This window comes from Sorex araneus, chromosome 3 (genome assembly GCF_027595985.1).
Source record: "Sorex araneus isolate mSorAra2 chromosome 3, mSorAra2.pri, whole genome shotgun sequence".
In the NCBI taxonomy this organism is placed as follows: Eukaryota; Metazoa; Chordata; class Mammalia; order Eulipotyphla; family Soricidae; genus Sorex; species Sorex araneus.
In genome coordinates this window covers 78,071,971-78,092,057 of record NC_073304.1, presented here as the reverse complement: position 1 = coordinate 78,092,057, position 20,087 = coordinate 78,071,971, and the positions used below count along the sequence as shown (strand labels likewise).

The following is a 20,087-nucleotide window of genomic DNA, read 5'->3' as shown; positions in this document are numbered from 1 at the left end:
TTTTTTTCTTCCTCCCTTTTCTTCCTTCCTTCCTTCCTTCCTTCCTTCCTTCCTTCCTTCCTTCCTTCCTTCCTTCCTTCCTTCCTTCCTTCCTTCCTTCCTTCCTTCCTTCCTTCCTTCCTTCTTTATTTCTTTCTTCCTTCCTTCTTCTTTCTTTCTTTCTTTTCTTTCTTTCTTTCTTTCTTTCTTTCTTTCTTTCTTTCTTTCTTTCTTTCTTTCTTTCTTTCTTTCTTTCTTTCTTTCTTCTTCTTTTCTTTTTTTTGCTTTTTGGGTCACACCTGGCGATACACAGGGGTCACTCCTGGCTCATGCACTCAGGAATCACCCCTGGCGGTGCTCAGGGGACCATATGGGATGCTGGGATTTGAAGCCAGGTTGGCCGCGTGTAAGGCAAACGCCCTACCCGCTGTGCTATCGCTCCAGCCCCTTTTCCTTTCTTTCCTTTCTTTCTTTCTTTCTTTCTTTCTTTTCTTTCTTTCTTTCTTTCTTTCTTTCTTTCTTTCTTTCTTTCTTTCTTTCTTTCTTTCTTTCTTTCTTTCTTTCTTTCTTTTTCTTTCTCTCTCTCTCTCTCTCTCTCTCTCTCTCTCTTTCTTTCTTTCTTTCTTCTTCCTTCCTTCCTTCCTTCCTTCCTTCCTTCCTTCCTTCCTTCCTTCCTTCCTTCCTTCCTTCCTTCTTTCCTTCCTTCCTTCCTTCCTTCCTTTCTTTCTTTCTTTCTTTCTTTCTTTCTTTCTTTCTTTCTTTCTTTCTTTCTTCTTTCTTTCTTTCTTTCTTTCTTTCTTCTTCTTTCTTTCTTTCTTTCTTTCTTTCTTTCTTTCTTTCTACTCCCCTCCCCCCCTCCCCATACATATTGGCTTTTTTTGGGTCACAACTGACAATGCTCGGGGTTACTCCTGACTCTGCACTCAGGAATTACTCCTGGCAGTGCTCAAAGAGACCATGTTGGATGTCAAGGATCAACCTTGGTCAGCTGCATGTAAAGCTAATACACCTTACATGCTGTACTATTGCTCCAGCCCCTATATTAGTATTTGAAGCTACTGTTTGTTCATATTCTTTCTGTCTCCAAATGACAGATTCAGTAAGAGACAGTAGAATTTCAATGAATAGATTCTTTTGAGTTAAACATGTATTCCGTAATATCCCTTGAGTATGAGTTGCTCTGGAAGAGCCAGATATGAGTTAAACAAAGTCTCTCTTTAAAGTACTTGTTTGTAAAAGTCTTACTATATGTCATTTATTTTATCTTTTTTGCTTGTTTTAGTGTTAAACCTGGTAGTGCTCAGGGCACACTTCTGGCTCTGCACTTAGGAATTACTCCTGGAAGGCTGAGGGGGACCATATGATCAAACCCAGGTCAGCTGTGTGTAAGGCAAGTGCCCTATCTGCTGTGCCATTGCTCCAGACCCAATATGTCACTTAATTATTTCTGTAACTTATTTTTTCATTTACCCAATTTGTTTATGTATAGAGAAAAAACACTTGCAAACCTGTGATATATAATTTAGAAAGCAAGTATTGTCAAGTATTGTCAAGTTTTCCAGAATGTTTTCATAATAACAAGACTTAAGTTGGCAGAGAAAATGAGAGATTGATTTTTTTTTTCAGGTACATCCAGCTGTGCTCAGGGATTACTTCTGGTTCTGAGCACAGGGATCACTCCAGGGAGTGTGGTATTGGGAACTGAACCCGGATCAGTTGTATGCAAGAGAAAAGAATAACCTGCAGTATTATCTCTCTGGATGAGGTTGATTTTCTTAAAGATTCCAGTGTCATTCTTCTCTCCTGTGACTCATTATCAACATTTCCCTTTTGTTGCTTTGATTATAATGAACAGAATTTTAGGCAACAATTTCCCTGACAAATTGACTTTAATTTGCAATCCCAGCTCATTGTAGCATTATTTGGTCATAATCTTCTAGTGCTGTTAGTTAATTTTTCCATTTATAGAAACACTTCACAGGTATCTTGTGTGTTTGGGACAATAATCTGAGAATAACTACAAGGGAAACATGGGGTAAAGTTGAAAATAGCAGAAATAGATTAAATTAGAGAAATTGCAACAACAAGAAAAACTCAGGTAATGGTCTTTTTTTTTTTTGTGTGTGTGTGGGTGTGTGTACACATTAAGCTATGATCTGGAGGCAGGCAGGGGAGGACGGTGGTGGTTAGAAGGGATGATGAGCACAAGAGACTAAATATGAATTCTTGTAGATATGGAGAAAAAAGAATTAACCTTAATTTTAAACTAGTTCTTGGAAACAGTTTGGTGTGGCAGAACTGCAACTGAAGATAGTATGATATAGTTTGAGGTGTTAACCACACCAACGGCTCTTTATTGAAACTGAGAGTAGAGACAAATATGCTTGCCTTAACGTGTACTGCCTTCTTTTGAGAACTAATGTATAAAGAAGAAAAGTTCACTAAGTATTAGTGATTTGCTTTAATGTTATCTTTAGAGAACTAAGGTAAAGAAGAACAGTACATTAAGTAACAGTGATAAGTGAAATTAAAAACAATCTGGGCTTGGGGAGATGGCTCAAAAAGCTGGAGCGCATACTTTGCATACAGGAGCCTGTGTTGATGCCTCCATGGTTCCCGGGCAGAGATGGGAGTGGCCCCCAGCACTGCCCTGCAGTGAACCTCCCCCTCCTGACTCCTGATCATCTAAAAATACAAAATCACAGAATTCTGTGGAGAAAGATGATTTAAAAATTGCTTAGAAGAAAAAAATGTTTAGGGCTCTAACTTATCTTAAACTAAAATACTAGAGTACCAGTTAAAATTAAATGATGGAAGATGAAGGAAACAATAGGAAATTATATGTGCAACATAATCCTGTTTTAGTTTGACTTCCAGGCATTTATTAGAATATAGGGGCCTAGGCATTTACCAAGGTCCCTATAGGAAGATGTTTGGTAATGAAATGGAAGTGCAAGACAGAGTGACAAAATTAAATGATCAAAGATGTATGAAAATGAGAAAAGACTAAAGCAACGGAGACTCTTAAAATTAAAGGATACATATAAATGATTTTTATTTGCTTTTACCTTTGCCATGGAGGGCCATGTTATATATTTTACCAAGCACAAGGATATTAAACATTTATATGTGAGTGATTGACAACCTTTTTATATTTGTAAATAATTATATGGCTCTCAATTTGATAGTGAGGATAGCAAATTTTCTTACTATATGTTAGAAATTAATATAAAATATTGTTATGTTAATGAGGAGCAAGGAAGAAAATAAATTTTCACCTTTCTAAACTGAGGAAAAACTAATATATCTTGAATAAACAAAAGAATGGAGCTGGCTAGACACGTTTTTATTTTTATTTTTTTGCTTTTTGGGTCGGTCACACCCGGCAATGCACAGGGGTTACTCCTGGTTCTACACTCAGGAATTACTCCTGGCGGTGCTCAGGGGACCATATGGGATGCTGGGATTCGAACCCGGGTCAGCCACGTGCAAGGCAAACGCCCTACCCTCTGTGCTATCTCTCCAGCCCCTAGACACGTTTTTAGATCTCTTCCAGTTGAATGATTTTATTAATTGGGGAAAATGAGCATCTCTCTTTTTTTCTTCCAAATTTAAAATATAAAATTACCAGGAATCTGTTCTAAGAAATGTAGAATCTGGAAAGGGCATGTATCCTAGTCTGAATAAATGATGGCATAATTCATGTCATTGCAATTCTTGAAAAGTTCTACTAGCGCTAGATAACTCACAGTGCAGTATCTCCTCAAGTTAGATGTGCATACACCCTTTTCATGGAGGGTTTGGGATTAACTCAGAGTGACCAAGTAACCAGTACCAAGTACCCAGAACTAGTGTCCCTCTCTAGAAGCCATTCAGGGGCTACAAATAAGACCATTAAATAAATAAATAAATACAAATCAGAGCCATGAAATAAATAGATACTCAAGAAATTTCAAATATGGAGACAGACACTGGGTAAGTTTCCCAATGTACTGATATTTGCTTTTTAGAATAATTTTCTCTTTTCTCTGTAAGGGATTGTAGAGACATTTTGTTGTTGACATTCAGACTCATCTGTTAACAGTTTCAGCTCACAGTTTTGGGGTCTGCCCCTTTCCTGCTTCACTCATTTGTTGTCTATAGCAAACTATCCTAGACAATTCTTTTTGGATAATAAAGTTTAACATGAATCACATATTTTTCTCAGTGTCAAAGCTTTCACTTCTTGTATGCACAAGATTTCAGGAAGGAAAGCCATCTGGTAACTTAGCTGTTTGTAGTAGTTTAATGAATCTTCCTTCCCTTAGCGATGTGAGTAAAACTAGGAAAGGCACTTTATGAACTTGCAATAAAGCCTCTCTCAAGCTAGGTGCTAGATGGAAATAATGTGGGGCTTTGGACACTTAAGATTGCAAGGCAAAATAAGCTCTCACTCTGTCACCTTCCCTCCATTAGAATTTCCCATTAGACTGATCATCGGAGCTTCCTGCTGCATTCAATAATTCAGTTTTGCTTTTTCTCCCCCTTTATCATTTATTTCCTTTTTGATTTAAAAGTGTATTTAACCTCCTCTTGCTCTCAAGCTAGTCTCTTTGTAAACTTTATGTGGAACCTCATATCACCGTCACTGTCACTGTCATCCTGTTGTCATCGATTTGCTTGAGCGGGCACCACTAACATCTCCATAGTGACACTTGTTGCTACTGTTTTCGGCATATTGAATATGCCATGGGTAGCTTGCCGTGTGGATGAGATACTCTCGGTAGCTTGCCGGGCTCTCCGAGAGGGGTGGAGGAATTGAACCCGGGTTGGCTGTATGCAAGGGAGCCTCATATATGCCCTATAATTTTCATCATTTTTCTTATCCTCTTTTTGTAACTCCTTTCCTTTTAAGTTAATTTATAGTCATCTTTGCCATCATTTCAGTTCCTCTCATTTGTTGTTTTGTTAGTCAAATTTTAGTCTAATGGAATGCTACTCATATTTTCTCTTTGTAGTGTATTTCCACTGTTATTTCTCTTTGTAGTGTATTTCCAATTCTTCTCATTTGTTGTTTTGTTAGTCAAATTTCAGTCTAATGGAATGCTACTCATATTTTCTCTTTGTAGTGTATTTCCACTGTTATTTCTATTTTATGGACATCCTATAAAATTTGGTCAGACCCATTTTTTTCTTTTTAGAAACATTTAAAAAGGAATTTAATCAGAAAAATTCCTTTGCTTTTATTTCCTGCCCATATCTAGAGAATCTTAACTTAGTTAGCTTATAGTTCATGATATAAGAGTTTGGTTACAAGTCATAAATTTATTTACACAATTCACTGTATTATTGTCATCCCGTTGCTCATCGATTGCTCTAGTGGGCACCAGTAACTATTTGTCCCTGTCTCATGCTAGTATAGTCCAATGACATCTTCTCGCTCTAGGAACATGAAGAGCATGTTATTGTTACTGTTTTTGGCATATCAAATACATCACAGGTAGCTCACCAGGATCTGCTGAGCAGATTTAAACAATTACTGTTTAAAATTGTTCTGATAAATTGAGTTCTACTTTACGTGTTTAACTTTCTTATTTTATGTGTACCATTATTTATATATATTTCTTTTTGTGTGTTTATATCAAAGGCTAATGTAAGGAAATTTTAGACATGCTATATTAATATTGACAAATGATTAAATGAAAAACACAAAAACATCTTCCAGCATCATTTAAGAGTTGTTTTTCAGTAAATATAAACAATTATGATGTATGAAACATTTCTCAAGTGTTTTGTATGTTGGAGAGATGAAAGTGATAGATATTTATTAGAGAATCACGAAAAAACTAAGTAGTGTGATAAAAATAAAATATGTAAAAATTCAGATAAAGGAAGAAGTAAGAACATTGAGAGATTTCCTAAAGATGAAAACTGTGTGAGCAACTAGAGTGAGACTTCTTAGGTGTTTGATGAATCAGAGTATTTCTTCAAGTGCTCTTATCCTGTCTGGAGAAGGAAGATCTGAGTGTAACAAACCTAAACTCTTTTTTTTTTAGTTATGATTATGTATGAAATGAAGAAAGGAATTATTGTCATGCCTAGAATTGTGACTTAAAAAATTTATTTAATTAGTGAACAAAAATAATTCAAAGTACCACTCAGGAGTTAATATATACCTTGCTCAGGAGTTTATTATTTATATACATAACTAAGAAGTATGTAGACTGTTTATTTTTAGTGAACATTAGTTGCTCAGATTTGCTCCAGATATCGTATTTTAATAGCAAACTAAAATAGATCAAAGGCTGTTTATTGAGTATTTCAAATTAATAATTGAAGTTACAAAATAATGAAATAATTTCTTTTGAGGACAGAATATTCTTGTGCAAACTTTGTGTAGCTTATAGCTTATCTTTGTATAGTTAAGCAGTTAGAATGAAATGTATGTGATAACTCCTGATTGATGGGCAAATGAAAACATTATTAGTATGAATCTACCTGAATGATATCTTCTCATTATTATACTATTATTATATTTATTTATTTATTTATTTATATATTTTATTTTTTGGGTCACACTCAGTGATGCACAGGGGTTACCTCCTTACTTTGCAACTCAGGAATCACTCCTGGTGGTGCTCGGGGGACCATATGGGATGCTGGGAATCGAACCCTGGTTGGTCGCGTGCAGTGCAAACGCTCTACCTGTTGTGCTATCGCTCCGGCCCCTGTATAGTATTATTTTTTAGTCCCATAAATTTCTTCATTCAACAAATGTGAAGCAATTGAATAGTGGTTAATATTAGTCACTAAGGTGACTAGAATGAATGTGGAGACTGTGGAGATAAGACCAAAGCATTTCTTTAGACAGGGGCTTACATTTCATTTGGAGAGATGGACATTTTATAACCATGACAGGCATAGGGAAATAAATGCTTAGAATAGAGGATATATAGAGATTTGTGCAGACAGTCCTGCATTTCACATATGAGGGGTTATTTGAGCTGGAGCTCTAAAAACTGAATTTTGTGTATTGGAAAATAGAATGAGAAAAAATGTGGAGGTTGAAGAAATAAAACCTTGAAAGTTTAATTGAACAATAGGAATAACATTTAATAGATGTAAATGTGAGGAAGCACACCCAGCAGTGCTTGTGACTACTCCTAATATGGTGATTGAGATCATCACTCCCAGGGATTCTTGGGGACCAATATGGTGCGAGGAATTGAAGCCTGATGTCCACATGCAAAGCCTGTTGCAAAGCATGTTGAGCTACCTCCCTAAGCCCTAGAAAGAGGTTTTGAAAATGATATGCTGCTATTGATAGGTGACTCAACTGAATCCATTCACAAGGTATCATAGTACAAAGTATTTGAATATGGTCTGACATGTTATTGAAATAAAATAGTCTGGGTCTAAGGAAATAGGGAACGTTGTGTCATACTTTACACGGAGTAAAGCAGAGGGAAATAGTTTGAGAAATAAAATTATTTGATAGTATTAGTTTTGAAATACTATGTAAACCTGGCACCGCTGAGTAGCTTTCTATTGTTCACATGATAGAGATGATATGGCTCTATGAGATGTGAATACATCACTGTTTCATGATCTGAAGCTTTTCTTTCTTGGATACTAATAATTGAGCAAACAGGTGTTTTTGTTGTTGTTCTTATAGGTAACATGAAAACTAATTCTGATGTCTGAGCAATGGATGGAAGCAATCACTCCAGAGTATCAGAGTTTGTGTTCCTGGGACTCACGAATTCATGGGAGATTCAGCTTCCCCTTTTTGTCTTCTCCTTTTTATTCTACGTTGCGAGCATGGTGGGAAACCTCGTCATTGTGTTCACTGTAACCTTGGATGATCATCTCCACTCCCCCATGTACTTCCTTCTTGCTAACCTCTCAGTCATTGATATGCTATTTTGCTCAATCACCGCTCCTAAAATGATCAGTGATATCTTCAAGAAGCACAAAGCCATCACCTTTTGCAGTTGTCTCACACAGATCTTCTTTAGCCATGCAGTTGGGGGTGCTGAGATGGTGCTGCTCATCGCAATGGCTTTTGACAGATATGTGGCTATTTGTAAGCCTCTCCATTACCTGACTATCATGAGCCCACGAATGTGTCTATTCTTTCTAGTCACCTCCTGGATCATTGGCTTCATCCATTCATCAGTTCAATTAATTTTTGTAGTAGATTTGCCTTTTTGTGGTCCTAATATATTAGACAGTTTTTATTGTGACCTTCCCCGGCTCCTCAGACTTGCCTGCACAGACACCCACGAACTGCAGTTTATGGTCACTATCAATAGTGGGTTCATTTCTGTGGGTTCTTTTGTCTTGTTAGTCATTTCCTACATCTTCATTCTATTCACTGTTTGGAAACATTCTTCTGGTGGTTTATTGAAAGGCCCTCTCCACTTTGTCAGCTCATATTACTGTGGTGGTTTTGTTCTTTGGGCCACTGATGTTTTTCTATACGTGGCCTTCTCCCACATCACACCTGGATAAATATCTTGCTATTTTTGATGCATTTATCACTCCTTTTCTGAATCCAATCATCTACACATTCAGGAATAGAGAGATGAATGTGGCAATGAGCAGACTGTATAGTCGTTTTATGCATTACAGGAAGATTTCCTAAATAGATTGTCTATGAAGCCACGTAGATACAGCTTGCTACCCAAATCTGATTGCAGAAAAGACCCAGTAATGTTATAGAAAAATATTTAATGTTTAGGCTTTATTATATACCTACAAATTAATTTACTAAATAATTAAATATCTCACCATAAAATTAGAAATGATGATGTTCTTTGACACGTTGTACATCAAAAAGCTAAAACCCAAATTATATGGCCAATAATAATATAATCAGTATGGTCTAGGACATGCAATTAATCAGAAATATTTAGCCATTTGCTACATAGACGTAATATTTATGAAAAGACAACTTATGCATTCATATTTTCCCCTATTTATAATTTATCTTGATTTTAATAATCTTTGTTCATAACTTTTATTTCTTATTCTCTCAGTTGCTACATATTATGCCTCCTTATTTCAACCCAAAAAGCTTGGAAAATCCCATACTAAAATTTTAGAACTTAAAGGTAGAGTTGGTCACCAAGTTCATTATTTCTATTTCTCTCAGTTGTTAAAATTGAGGGACTGCAGTTTGCACAAAGGCTTGCAGCCCAAAAAATAGCAAGCAAATCCTGCCTTTAGAAACTATTGTTGATGAGTAGTTTAGTGCCCTTTTGCTTTCAAATCAATTTTGTATTTGCATTTATTATCATATTATATTATTTTAGCTTATTCTTGAAGGCTTATTTCCACTCAGCTTTTAAAATTAATATATACTGATTTATTTTTCAATCAAATTTTATTGATTTACATTGGTTACCAATATTAAAAAATTTCAGGAGTGCAGCATCAATAGTCTTCTCCAGAAGGAAAAAAACCCTAGCATATATCATTCCTAAATACCATCAAATTATCTTGTTAAGATTTTACCAAATTTGAATTTTAAAACATTGCTTTATCATAAAAAAATTTTAAAATTCAGTATTAAATCACATATCATTTCTCTCTACAATAGTTTCCAGAGAGACCTTTGATTATATTCTATTTTGTTATCTCAAAGTCCCTCTAAATACATATGATGAAATGATATGTCCTCTTCTATAAGAAATAGTAGCAACTGGTGGATTATCTACTCTTTCTCAGAAAGAAAAATTTTAAATATTTCACCAAATAGAAAATAAAGTGTTAATAAAATATGGGTGAAGTTTCTCTTTTTTTTCTGGAAACGAAGCAGTTGTTATTTAACAGAATTACTTAGAAACAGAAAGAAAAATAATTGAGAATTCTTTTTTAATTTTTTTATTATTTTATTTATTTATTTTTATTTTATTGAATCACCATGTGGAAGGTTACATAGTTCTCAGGGTTATGTCAGTTATACAATACTCAAACACCCTTCCCTTCACCAGTGCCTATATTGCACCACCAACCACCCCAGTATTCCTCCCACCCCCCCCAGTCCCCGCCCTTGTAAGTGATAAGTTTCACTTTGTTTACTCTTTATCTTGATTACATTCCATGTTTCAACACATAACTCACTATTGTTGCTGGAGTTTCCCCCCCAAAAAAAGACAGTCCTACTGCCAAGGAAGCATTTGATAGTTAGTATTCCATTGCTGAGAATGTAGAGATATTAAGTCCCGCTGTTTGTTACATAACTTTTCTTTTTTTTTCCCCCTCCTTCCCGCGCCACTGAGTTCATGCCTGCTTAGTAGTCCTCATAGTATGATTGATGCCACGCTGCCTGACAAAGGGAAAAAAACCGAGAAAGATGGTTATTTCCCATCATCAGCCGGCGTGGGGCTATGGCTTAGTTGATGGCCTAGCAGCATGTCTGCAAGCAGTTTCTGGAACCCAAAGTAGTGCGCTGGTATCGGCCCCGGCTCGAGACTCGACCAGCGTCCCGCTGTTCCATGTACATAATAATTTTTTTTCCTTATATCCTGTTCCCACGCCACCAGGTTTGTGTCTGCTTAATGGACATCATAATATGGCTAACGCCACGACGCATTTCTTCCCAAGAAAGAAGGATATTTCTCCTCCTCAGCCGGCATGGGGCTATGGCTTAGTTCAGTCTATAGAGATGGCTACCACTTTGATTGCCTTCAATATTTCAACAAAAGACTTACTATTCTTGTTAAGATTTTCCCCCCAAAGTTCGACCCGTTAAAAAGGAACCATTTCATATTGCTGATGATTAGATGACATTAGGTTTCGGGTTTCTGTAAAAGGCCAGGGAAAATTCTGCCAGAAATTACATCACTGCAAACTTTTACCCTTTTATGGTGCTCATAAGATGGAAAAACCTAGAGAGAGATACCCTTCCCCACTGTCACAGCCTGGCCTAAACTCTCAGTTCACATTCTGGAAGTATTTCAGTGGGCTGCTGGTGTCCAAAGTAGCTCTTTTGGGCTTCTCGATCATGCTCGAGCGGCAGCAGCGGCGAAAGGGCTTTAGACAATTCTTAAGACAATAGAGCTGTGATGGTCACTCATCAGGTCCAAGGAAGATAAACACTAATTCGACATATACTGTAATTTTGTACTCTAGGTACTCTAGTCTCTACATTGATTATCGCAAAGTGGCTGAATCTACAAATCATTCCCATTTTATTTTGGAAAGGGTCTGAGTGAGATACAAAAACATTAAATATCTTTAAAAAACTAATTCACAGTGTTAAGTATTTGTTTTGTAAGAATTTGCTATGATCAATAGTCTAAGCAAAGCAGTAAGAGTAGCACCATCAAGCTCCTTCCTTAGAAGGAACTAATTTTAAATGTTGTGTGTTTATTTATGCAGCATCTGCTTTGATTGTGTGTTAGTGGTAAGGCTCTGTCTTAGTTTGGATACAAGTAGGTTATTTTTTGGTGTGGGATACTAAATTTTTCTTTCTTATAAATGAATAGTAATTGATTCTTTGCTTTACATTACATTGGTTTAAGGAGGATTGAGGAGATCTGGGTGAGTAGAAGTCCATCAAAGAATTGGGTGAGCACAATGTCAAGATGGGGGCCCTGAAATCTGGCACGGGGAGTATTTCTTTGACAAGTATACATTGGGGCTCAGTGATTATGAGAGCTAAGCCTTACACTGGCTTCCAATAGCTCTAGGTATCCTCTAGATACCCAAGGCAGTCCATGTATATTGGGGTTACCTTTACTTCTTTTATAAATTGTTCCCAAAATTTCAATTGAACAACCAGTTCTTCAAATAAAGTACTTTGGTACTTTGGCAGCTGTCCTCAACCGCCTCCCACTAACGGAAGATTGAATAGTAATATTGCTTTAGGATAGCAGAATAAAATTATATGGTGTTTGAACTTTTCAATAGGCTTATGGAATTTCCATAAGATGTATCATAATTCGTTTAGTTCATCATCAGTTTACATGTGTTTTAGTTGTTTCATCCACCCTTTATCACTTTGTATCACTGTGATCCCATTGTTCATGGATTTGCTTCAGAGGGCACCAGTAATGTCTCCATTGTGAGACTTGTTGTTACTGTTTTTGGCATATTCAATTTGCCACAGGTAGCTGGCCAGGCTATGTTGAGCGGGTGGGATACTCTTGATAGCTTGCCGAGATCTCTGAGAGGGACGAAGAAACTGAAGCCAGTAGGCCCCTTGCAAGGAAAATGCCCTAACCCCTGTGCTATCGTTCCAGCAGCTGGGTGGTGGGCTGGAGGTGGGGTCTTCTGTCTTCAACCCCGCGCTCACTCGCTTGTTCATGCATCTCCATCCACCTTTTATAATTTTAATTATTAAATAAATTAATTATAAGATGTGGGGCCCACATGGTGATGCTCAGGAGCTACTCTCAGGAGTCATCCAGAGATCAACTGCAAGCAAGAATAGTGCCCTAACTCCTGTAATATCTCCCTTGTATCTCATTCATATTAAATTTTCTTTTTAATGCCACTATCAGCTGTGCTCAGGGTTTACTCCTGCCCCAGTACAGGCTCAGAAATCACTGCTGATGGGCTCTGGGGACCATAAGGGGATCTGGGGATTGGGAGTTTGCAAGGCAAGCAACCTACGCACTGTATTATCGTTGTGGCCTAAACCCTCATTCACTTTTAAACTCTAATCATTGGAGTTAATTCCAGTCTAGCTAATCTTTGTTTACATCCATAGTTCACAATATATTATTGTATAAAAATGAAGTATTGTCTATATTTGTTTTATTACCTGAAATATACAAACAAACATTAAGCACATTGTACTTTTAGAGATGATCAAGATAATTATATTTATTTTGAGTTGATACTTATTTTTAGAGATAATGTTTCTAGTGAATAATATTATATTTATTAAATGTTCAATAAGATAGCCCAAAGATATAAAATAAGATTATTTCTTTATTTTCTTCCTCCTCTCTAGTGTTTTATTGTGAATTTTCAGGTCCTTTGGTTTCTCTGGTCAAGACAAATAGTTCTCTAGGGACAAAGTCCCCTGATTCATGAACTTCTCCTAAACCATCATGTTTTTGCTGTATCACTTGGTCATTGTCTTTGAGCTATAATTAGCTTAGTTTTTTTTCTTATGGAAAGATTTTATATGGTACTTTGTGTTGGAGAACATAAAAAATCTGACTCCTTGAAGAAGCTCTTCTCTTTTAACAGGTAAAATGGAAGGATTAAAATTAACAATGTAAAATTCTTTAGTTTCTGAGTTAGTTTTTGACATTGCTATGAATGAATCAGATCCTCCTAATGATTGAATGCTGTCCTAAAGTAAAGTAGGCAATATCTTGGATAAGAAATTGAATAATATTAGGAAATAATTGTGAAAAATTGTGTTGCCACATTGGATGAAGCTACTGACCTTAACTTTTGACTAGAAATACATTGAGTCTAGGATAATGTAAAAGACATAACTTCCAATAATTTTGTGATATTTTAGAATCAGCATAGGTTGTAATTAATCACTGTTCTAGAGCTGAAAATAAATTGTCACTGTAACTTGATAAATAGGCAAAATATAATGGATGACTCATGAAAAAAATTTTAAGTTCCTTTTTATTGAATTATTTTGAGATAAACTCTTACAAAGTTGTTCATGATTAGGTTTCAGTCATACAGTGTTCCAATACCCATCCCTCCACAAGTGTATATCTCCCAGCTTCAGTGTCCCCCATTTGTTTCTCTTCCATTATCCCCCACCCCCTCCCAGCCTTCTTTCCTCTTTCTCCTCCTCCTCCTCCTTTTCTTCTTCTTCCTTCTTCTTCTTCTCCTTTCTTTCTTTCTTTCTTTCTTTCTTTCTTTCTTTCTTTCTTTCTTTCTTTCTTTCTTTCTTTCTTTCTTTCTTTCTTTCTTTCTTTCTTTCTTTCTTTCTTTCTCTCTCTCTCTCTCTCTCTCTCTCTCTCTCTCTCTTTCTTTCTTTCTTTCTTTCTTTCTTTCTTTCTTTCTTTCTTTCTTTCTTTCTTTCTTTCTTTTTTTCTTTCTCTCTCTTTCTTTCCTTCCTTCTCTCTTTCTTTCTTTCTTTCTTTCTTTCTTTCTTTCTTTCTTTCTTTCTTTCTTTCTTTCTTTCTTTCTTTCTTTCTTTCTTTCTTTCTTTTTTCTTTCCTTCTTTCTTTCTTCTTCTTTCCATTTGTGCATTATGGTTTACAATATAGATATAGAAAGGTTATTTTGTATATCACTTTATCTACTTTTAACACTCAGTTCTTGTTCTGCATGATAATTTCCAGCTATTATTGTCATGCTGGTCCGTTGTCTATCTTACCTATCCTCTGTCTTACACACAGTTGTGGTAGATTCCAACATTGAGCAGTTCTCCTAGCCTTTGTTTTACCTGGTCTTGGGTATTAGTCTTCATGAAAAAAATTTAAAAGGGTAATTGTATTTTTGTCCCCATTAGGTTTCTTAAAAGATGAGCATAAACTAATCATCTTCGATGAAAAGGCAAGTAGCTGTATTAGGAACATGTGGGAGTTATTTCAAGATGACAAAGTTTCACAGACAATTAGATAGAAATATAAAAAGATGGAGACCATAAAATAAACAACCATATAAGTAATTCCCAATGTAATGTTATTAAAATATATATTAAATTTTAGAAACAAAACAGCACATGAAACTCCATGAATATTAGAATAGTTTTCTGGTCTCTTCAATGGGTTACATTTCATTTATTTTTAACATCAATTCTATGTATAAGCTATAAGAAGAGTGAAAAAGACATTCAGGGAAGTTTGACAAATGGACATATGGGAATAAGTGAGAACTAGACTCTAAGAGGAAATACAAAATGTACTGAGTTAAATCTTATAAGCAGAAAGTTAGAGTGACTTTATTTGTTACCTTTAGTATCTAAAAGTTCATTTGAAGAGAACACAGAATTGTTATTTATGTTGTTCACAGTTCCACAAAGGTTAAACCTTGTCTTTTATTAGAGAAAGCAGAATTTGACTTGATGTAAAAGGGTTCTGAAATTTGAGAAGGATAATGCCAAGAGTTTCAGCTAAGGGAGAGGTTAGTTCAATGCTTTTAGACTGAGGGAAAACTTATAAGCATCAAGGTTTAAGATTAGTTGTCAGGTTTATTTCAACTTGATCACCGTTATTGGAAGGGTATTTTTTTCATGTATAAAGGATTAGATATTTGGGACATGTTTGGAGAATTAATTTATTCTATATGGGTCAATGAGTAATAGCACAGCAGATAGGGCTTTTGCTCTGCACGTGGCTGACCCAGGTTCAATTCTTCTGTCCTTCTTGGAAAGCCTGGCAAGCTACCAAGAGTATCCCGCCCACACAGCAGAGCCTGGCACACTCCCCGTGGAGTATTCCATATGCCAAAAACAGGAACAACAAGTCTGACAATAGAGATGTTACTGGTGCTCACTGCAGCAAATTGATGGACAACAGGATGACAGTGCTACAGTGGGTAAAGGAAAAGGGATACTCAGAAGATGGAGTGGGAACTTGTGTTTCTGTTCATAGATACTTAAGTAGCTAAAAAGTTCTGTGTAAAACTAGTATGTTTAGGAAAAGTTATTTCAAATCATAGCTAAAATGTAAGATGCTTTCAGAACACCTTCATGTTATGGTTTCTCCCTTGGGAAGACTTCTGGGTGAGTAGATATGATATTGTTGTGCCTTGATCTAAAAATCTCTTGATGTTTGCTCTGGACTGAGATTTAAAATTGGATCCTATCTTAAGTGACTTTAAAATTGTGTTGTCGAGTGTCACAGTGATAGTATAGCAGATGGGGCATTTGTCTTGCACAGCGTCAACTTGGGTTTGATCCCCAGCATTCCATATGGTTTCCTGAGCATCACCAGATGTAATTCCTGAGTGCAGAGCCAGGAGTAACCCCAGATCATCGCTAGGTATGACCCTTCCAAAACTTTGTTGGCCCAAATGATCCAATTCCTATATTCTCATATCTGAATCGCTATAGTAATGTACTTTGATTACATTAAGGCTTCACATTTATATTTCATTGTGTTTTAATCTCATTTTTCTTAAAATCCACAGTCTCAGGGTTGGAGCGATAGCACAGTGGGTAGGGTGTTTGTCTTGCATGCGGCTGACCCGGGTTCGATTCCCAGCATCCTGTATGGTCCCCCGAGTACTGCCAGGAGTAATTCCTGAGTGCATGAGCCAAGAGTAAGCCCTGTGCAATGCTGGGTGTGACCCAAAAAGCGGAAAAAAAAATTCACAGTTCTCAGGTAGCTGCTATAGATTTCAGTGCCAGTAAACTTAGTTATATCTGCATAACCAAGAAGGTAAGTTAATTAAAAAAATGCTTCCAAGAGTCTTAGCACTTAAAATATTTCAAACTATTATATCACAATTTATAGTAATAGAATTTCTAAGGACTGGATGCAGAAAGTAATTGAACCAATACCTTGCAAATTATCTTTTAAAGTGAATTTTATCCTTAATGTTTTGTCACTATATGCATATTTCCTTAATTATTTCATCTCTTTTAGATTTTTTAACCTTTAAAGTATCTCATTTCCTAATTTTCTCTGTCACATAGGAACCATTCAGTTTCTACCAAATTTCTTTGATATAATTTTATGTTTCTTGACATTTGTAGATAATTCAAATACATCCTCTTCTCTCAGCAAATATTAATTCCTTGAAATATTTTAATATTCCTTTATATAAAATTGGTCTGATTGTAAGTTTTGGGAAATATTGGATAACAAGATAATTTTGATTTCAACTTTAAGGAAGTTACAAATCTCAAGTCAGGAGAATATTAAAAAGTAATAAATTACATTTTAATAAGTACTACAAATAATGATTTTGTTTCCATTCAATAAATAATTTATTAAAAATTATTTCTAATTTTAATTTTTTGTGCCTGGGCCACACCCTGGGATACATAGGGGTTATTCCTGTCTCTGTGCTCAGGAATTACTTCTGGCAGTGCGTGGGGAACCATAAGGGATGCTGGGGATTAAACCCGGTCAGCTACATGCAAAGGCCCACTATACTATCTCTCTAGACTGACTAAGTTTCTGTTGCAAAATTAAATTAATAAATGAAAACCGAACATCTGTTTTTACTCATGGCCTTAAACATAGCACATGAATTACTTTAAAGATTGAAATCAACTTTCATGAAAGAGAGTATCTATCTTAAATATATTTACAAAGCATACATGAGGGTGTAAAGGATTAAGTTCTCTAGAAGTTTTATGCAAATATCAATGACAGCTCCTGTTCAACACCTTTAAACTGTGATTATTCTGGGCTATATCCCAAATGCTTATGTTCAATATAAGATTTGTTCAATTAAGTTCTCTGCTCTTTCTTCTGTGAATTGGAAAAATTCTAGCAAAATCCATAATAAGTAAGATGGATCTGCATTTTCAGAGAATTACCATTTGAGTGTAATTTCTCTAAAGGTGCCTGCAAGAGCAACTAGTTTGAGTCATGAAGTGGTCACAGATCATGATCAATTAGGTATTAATTAAAGCAAGACTCTGTTAACTGAGAAGCCAGTATAGCACTAAGGAGCAGATTTTTCCTAGGATAGAAAGCTATTGATGTCTCTGAAACGGTATGCCATTCCACTTCCCCACCTTCTTTTTGCTGCTGTTATTTATATTTTGGGCCACATCCAGCAATGCTCAGGGGTTACTTCTCACTCTGCTCTCAGGAAACACTCCAGGCCATGCTGGAGGTACCATCTTGGGGACCATATGAGATGCTGGTGATTGAACCTAGGTCAGCCACATGTGAGGCAAGTGCCCTACCCATTACACACTGTCTCTGGCCCCACATCCCTCCCTCTAGTCAATCAAAAGAGGAGGTGAATGGCTAATGTGTATTCTCTATTTGGCCTATTTATGTAATATTTTTATTTGATAAACATGTCATGTTGTATTTTGTTTCTGTAAGCATGCTATTTTGATACATTTTTAATATTGTATCATTTAATATGCTTGCTGAAGAAATATTTATGCTATAGCACTACAGTACATTATGTTTTTTAAAAAAATCATTTTGTGTATTAGACATCTATGGCCTATTTGCTACTCATAAGTTTGTATCCTTAAACACATCCAATCCTAACCACCCTCTCCATTCCTCGGTCGTGACTATTTTATTCTTGCTTTGTTCCTTTTTTTTAACAGGCTTGAAATTTTTAGATTTGACCTATGAGTGATATAAAGTACTTGACTTTATTCGAGTTATCTTACTCAGCATGTGTTTATGGTCCATCCATGCTATTGCATAAGGCAAAATATCTTTTATTCATGGCTGAATAATAGTACATTTTCTCCATATGTTTCTCTGGTGTGTGTGTGTGTGTGTGTGTGTGTGTGTGTGTGTGTGGGTGGGTGTGGGTGTATGTTCAAAAGTCCATTTATCCATTAAAGGACTACTTACAGTGTTGTTGACTCTTTGGTTTAGACGTATACATATGGAGCACCTCCAACCACCTACTGTGCTTGAGGCCACGACCCTGTCCATTATCTCCCACCTACATCTTCTTTCTTCCCTCTAAAATTCTTTCCTTCTCTGCCTTTCTCATTTCTGTCAGTCAGGGTTCAGGGTAAATGAGGTATCATCCCTTTGATGCCTTACAGTCCTTTGTCCTCTTATTCTACGTACTACAGATACATGTTATTTTATATATTTACATAATTTCTCTTTGATTCTGAATTCTGTAATTTCTTTGTTAATATTTTTGTTTTAAAATTTTTTGAGTGTGTTTTGCTGAGCAGAAGCCTTTGAGATTGATGTAATTCATTTGCTGATTTTTGTTTTTGTTTTCTATTCCTTTGATAGTCCAAAAAATTATTGCCTAGGTCATTATTGATGAACTTGCCTGAATTTTCTTTAAGGGATTTATGTGATGGGGTTTTGTTTTTAAGCCTTTGATCTATTTCCTGTTGATTTTTATGAATAGTATGAGGTAAAGTTTCAGTTGCCTTGTTCTGCATATGTTTCTCTCGTTTTTCTCACATAATTTCTTTTCAAATTTTGTACTGGGTATCCAGCATCTCACAGAAAGAAGACAGGTGTTTTACAACTAAGCCATTCCCTTGGCAGGGTGTTTTTGGGGAGCACACCTGGTTATATTTCGGGGACAATGCATTGTTGGTGCACGCAAAGCATGCGCTCCAGTCCATTGAGTCATTTCCCCAATATGGTTAAACAGAGTATTCTTTCTTCATTAGAATTTGTGGCTTCCTAGTCAAATATTAGTTTGTTTAGAATTGTCAAATGTTAGGTTTTTTTTTTCCTAAGGAAAAAAACTGTTTATTTAATTTTATTTTGCTTTTTGGGTCACCCCCAGCGATGCACAGGGGTTACTCCTTGCTCTACACTCAGGAATTACTTCTGGAGGTGCTGGGGGACTATATGGGATGCTGGGAATTGAACCTGGGTCCGCCCCGTGCAAGGTAAAAGCGCTACCCGCTGTGCTATCACTTCAGCCCCCAAACTGTTTATATTACAGCAAATATATTTACATATATATGTTTTTATGATGAAAGAATATGAATATTCTTATATTTTATTACTGTATAAGATAATTATTAAAATAGCTTTTAGAAAAAATAACAGGCATTGTCCCCCTCTTTTTTTGGCTCCACCCAGTGGTTCTCAGGGACTATTCTTGATTAGGGAATCTCATACAGTGCCAAAGATCAAACCTAGGCCAACAGCATCCAAGGCAAATGCTTCCACCCCCATACCATATTTCTTTCCCTAGGTAAGGAATTTTGATGGTCTCTGCTGGTCACAACTCCCTCCTTTTCTCCCTCCCTTCCTCCCTCCCTCCCCCCGCCCTCCTTCCCTCCCGTTCTCTCTCTCTTCCTTCCCTCTTCCTTCCTTCCTTCCTTCCTTCCTTCCTTCCTTCCTTCCTTCCTTCCTTCCTTCCTTCCTTCCTTCCTTCCTTCCTTCCTTCCTTCCTTACTCCCTTCTTTCCTTCCTCCTTTCCTCCTTTCCTTCCTTCCTCAGGGATCAAATTCAGAGCTTCACACATGTAAGGAAAGTGCTATACTACCTAGCCACATTCCTGATGCAATACCAACAAGCCATCTTATTTTCTAATTCATTTGTTTTAATGTG

General features: G+C 36.3%; 1 protein-coding gene across 1 annotated transcript; it reads left to right on the top strand.

Annotated features, from left to right (window-relative positions):
* The first annotated feature begins 7,665 nt into the window (after positions 1 to 7,665).
* LOC101541609 (olfactory receptor 4F15) lies at positions 7,666 to 8,605 on the top strand. Its single transcript, XM_004609529.2, is given in 2 exon segments — positions 7,666 to 8,367; positions 8,369 to 8,605. Coding segments are annotated over 2 exon segments (939 nt in total).
* The last annotated feature ends 11,482 nt before the right edge of the window (positions 8,606 to 20,087 follow it).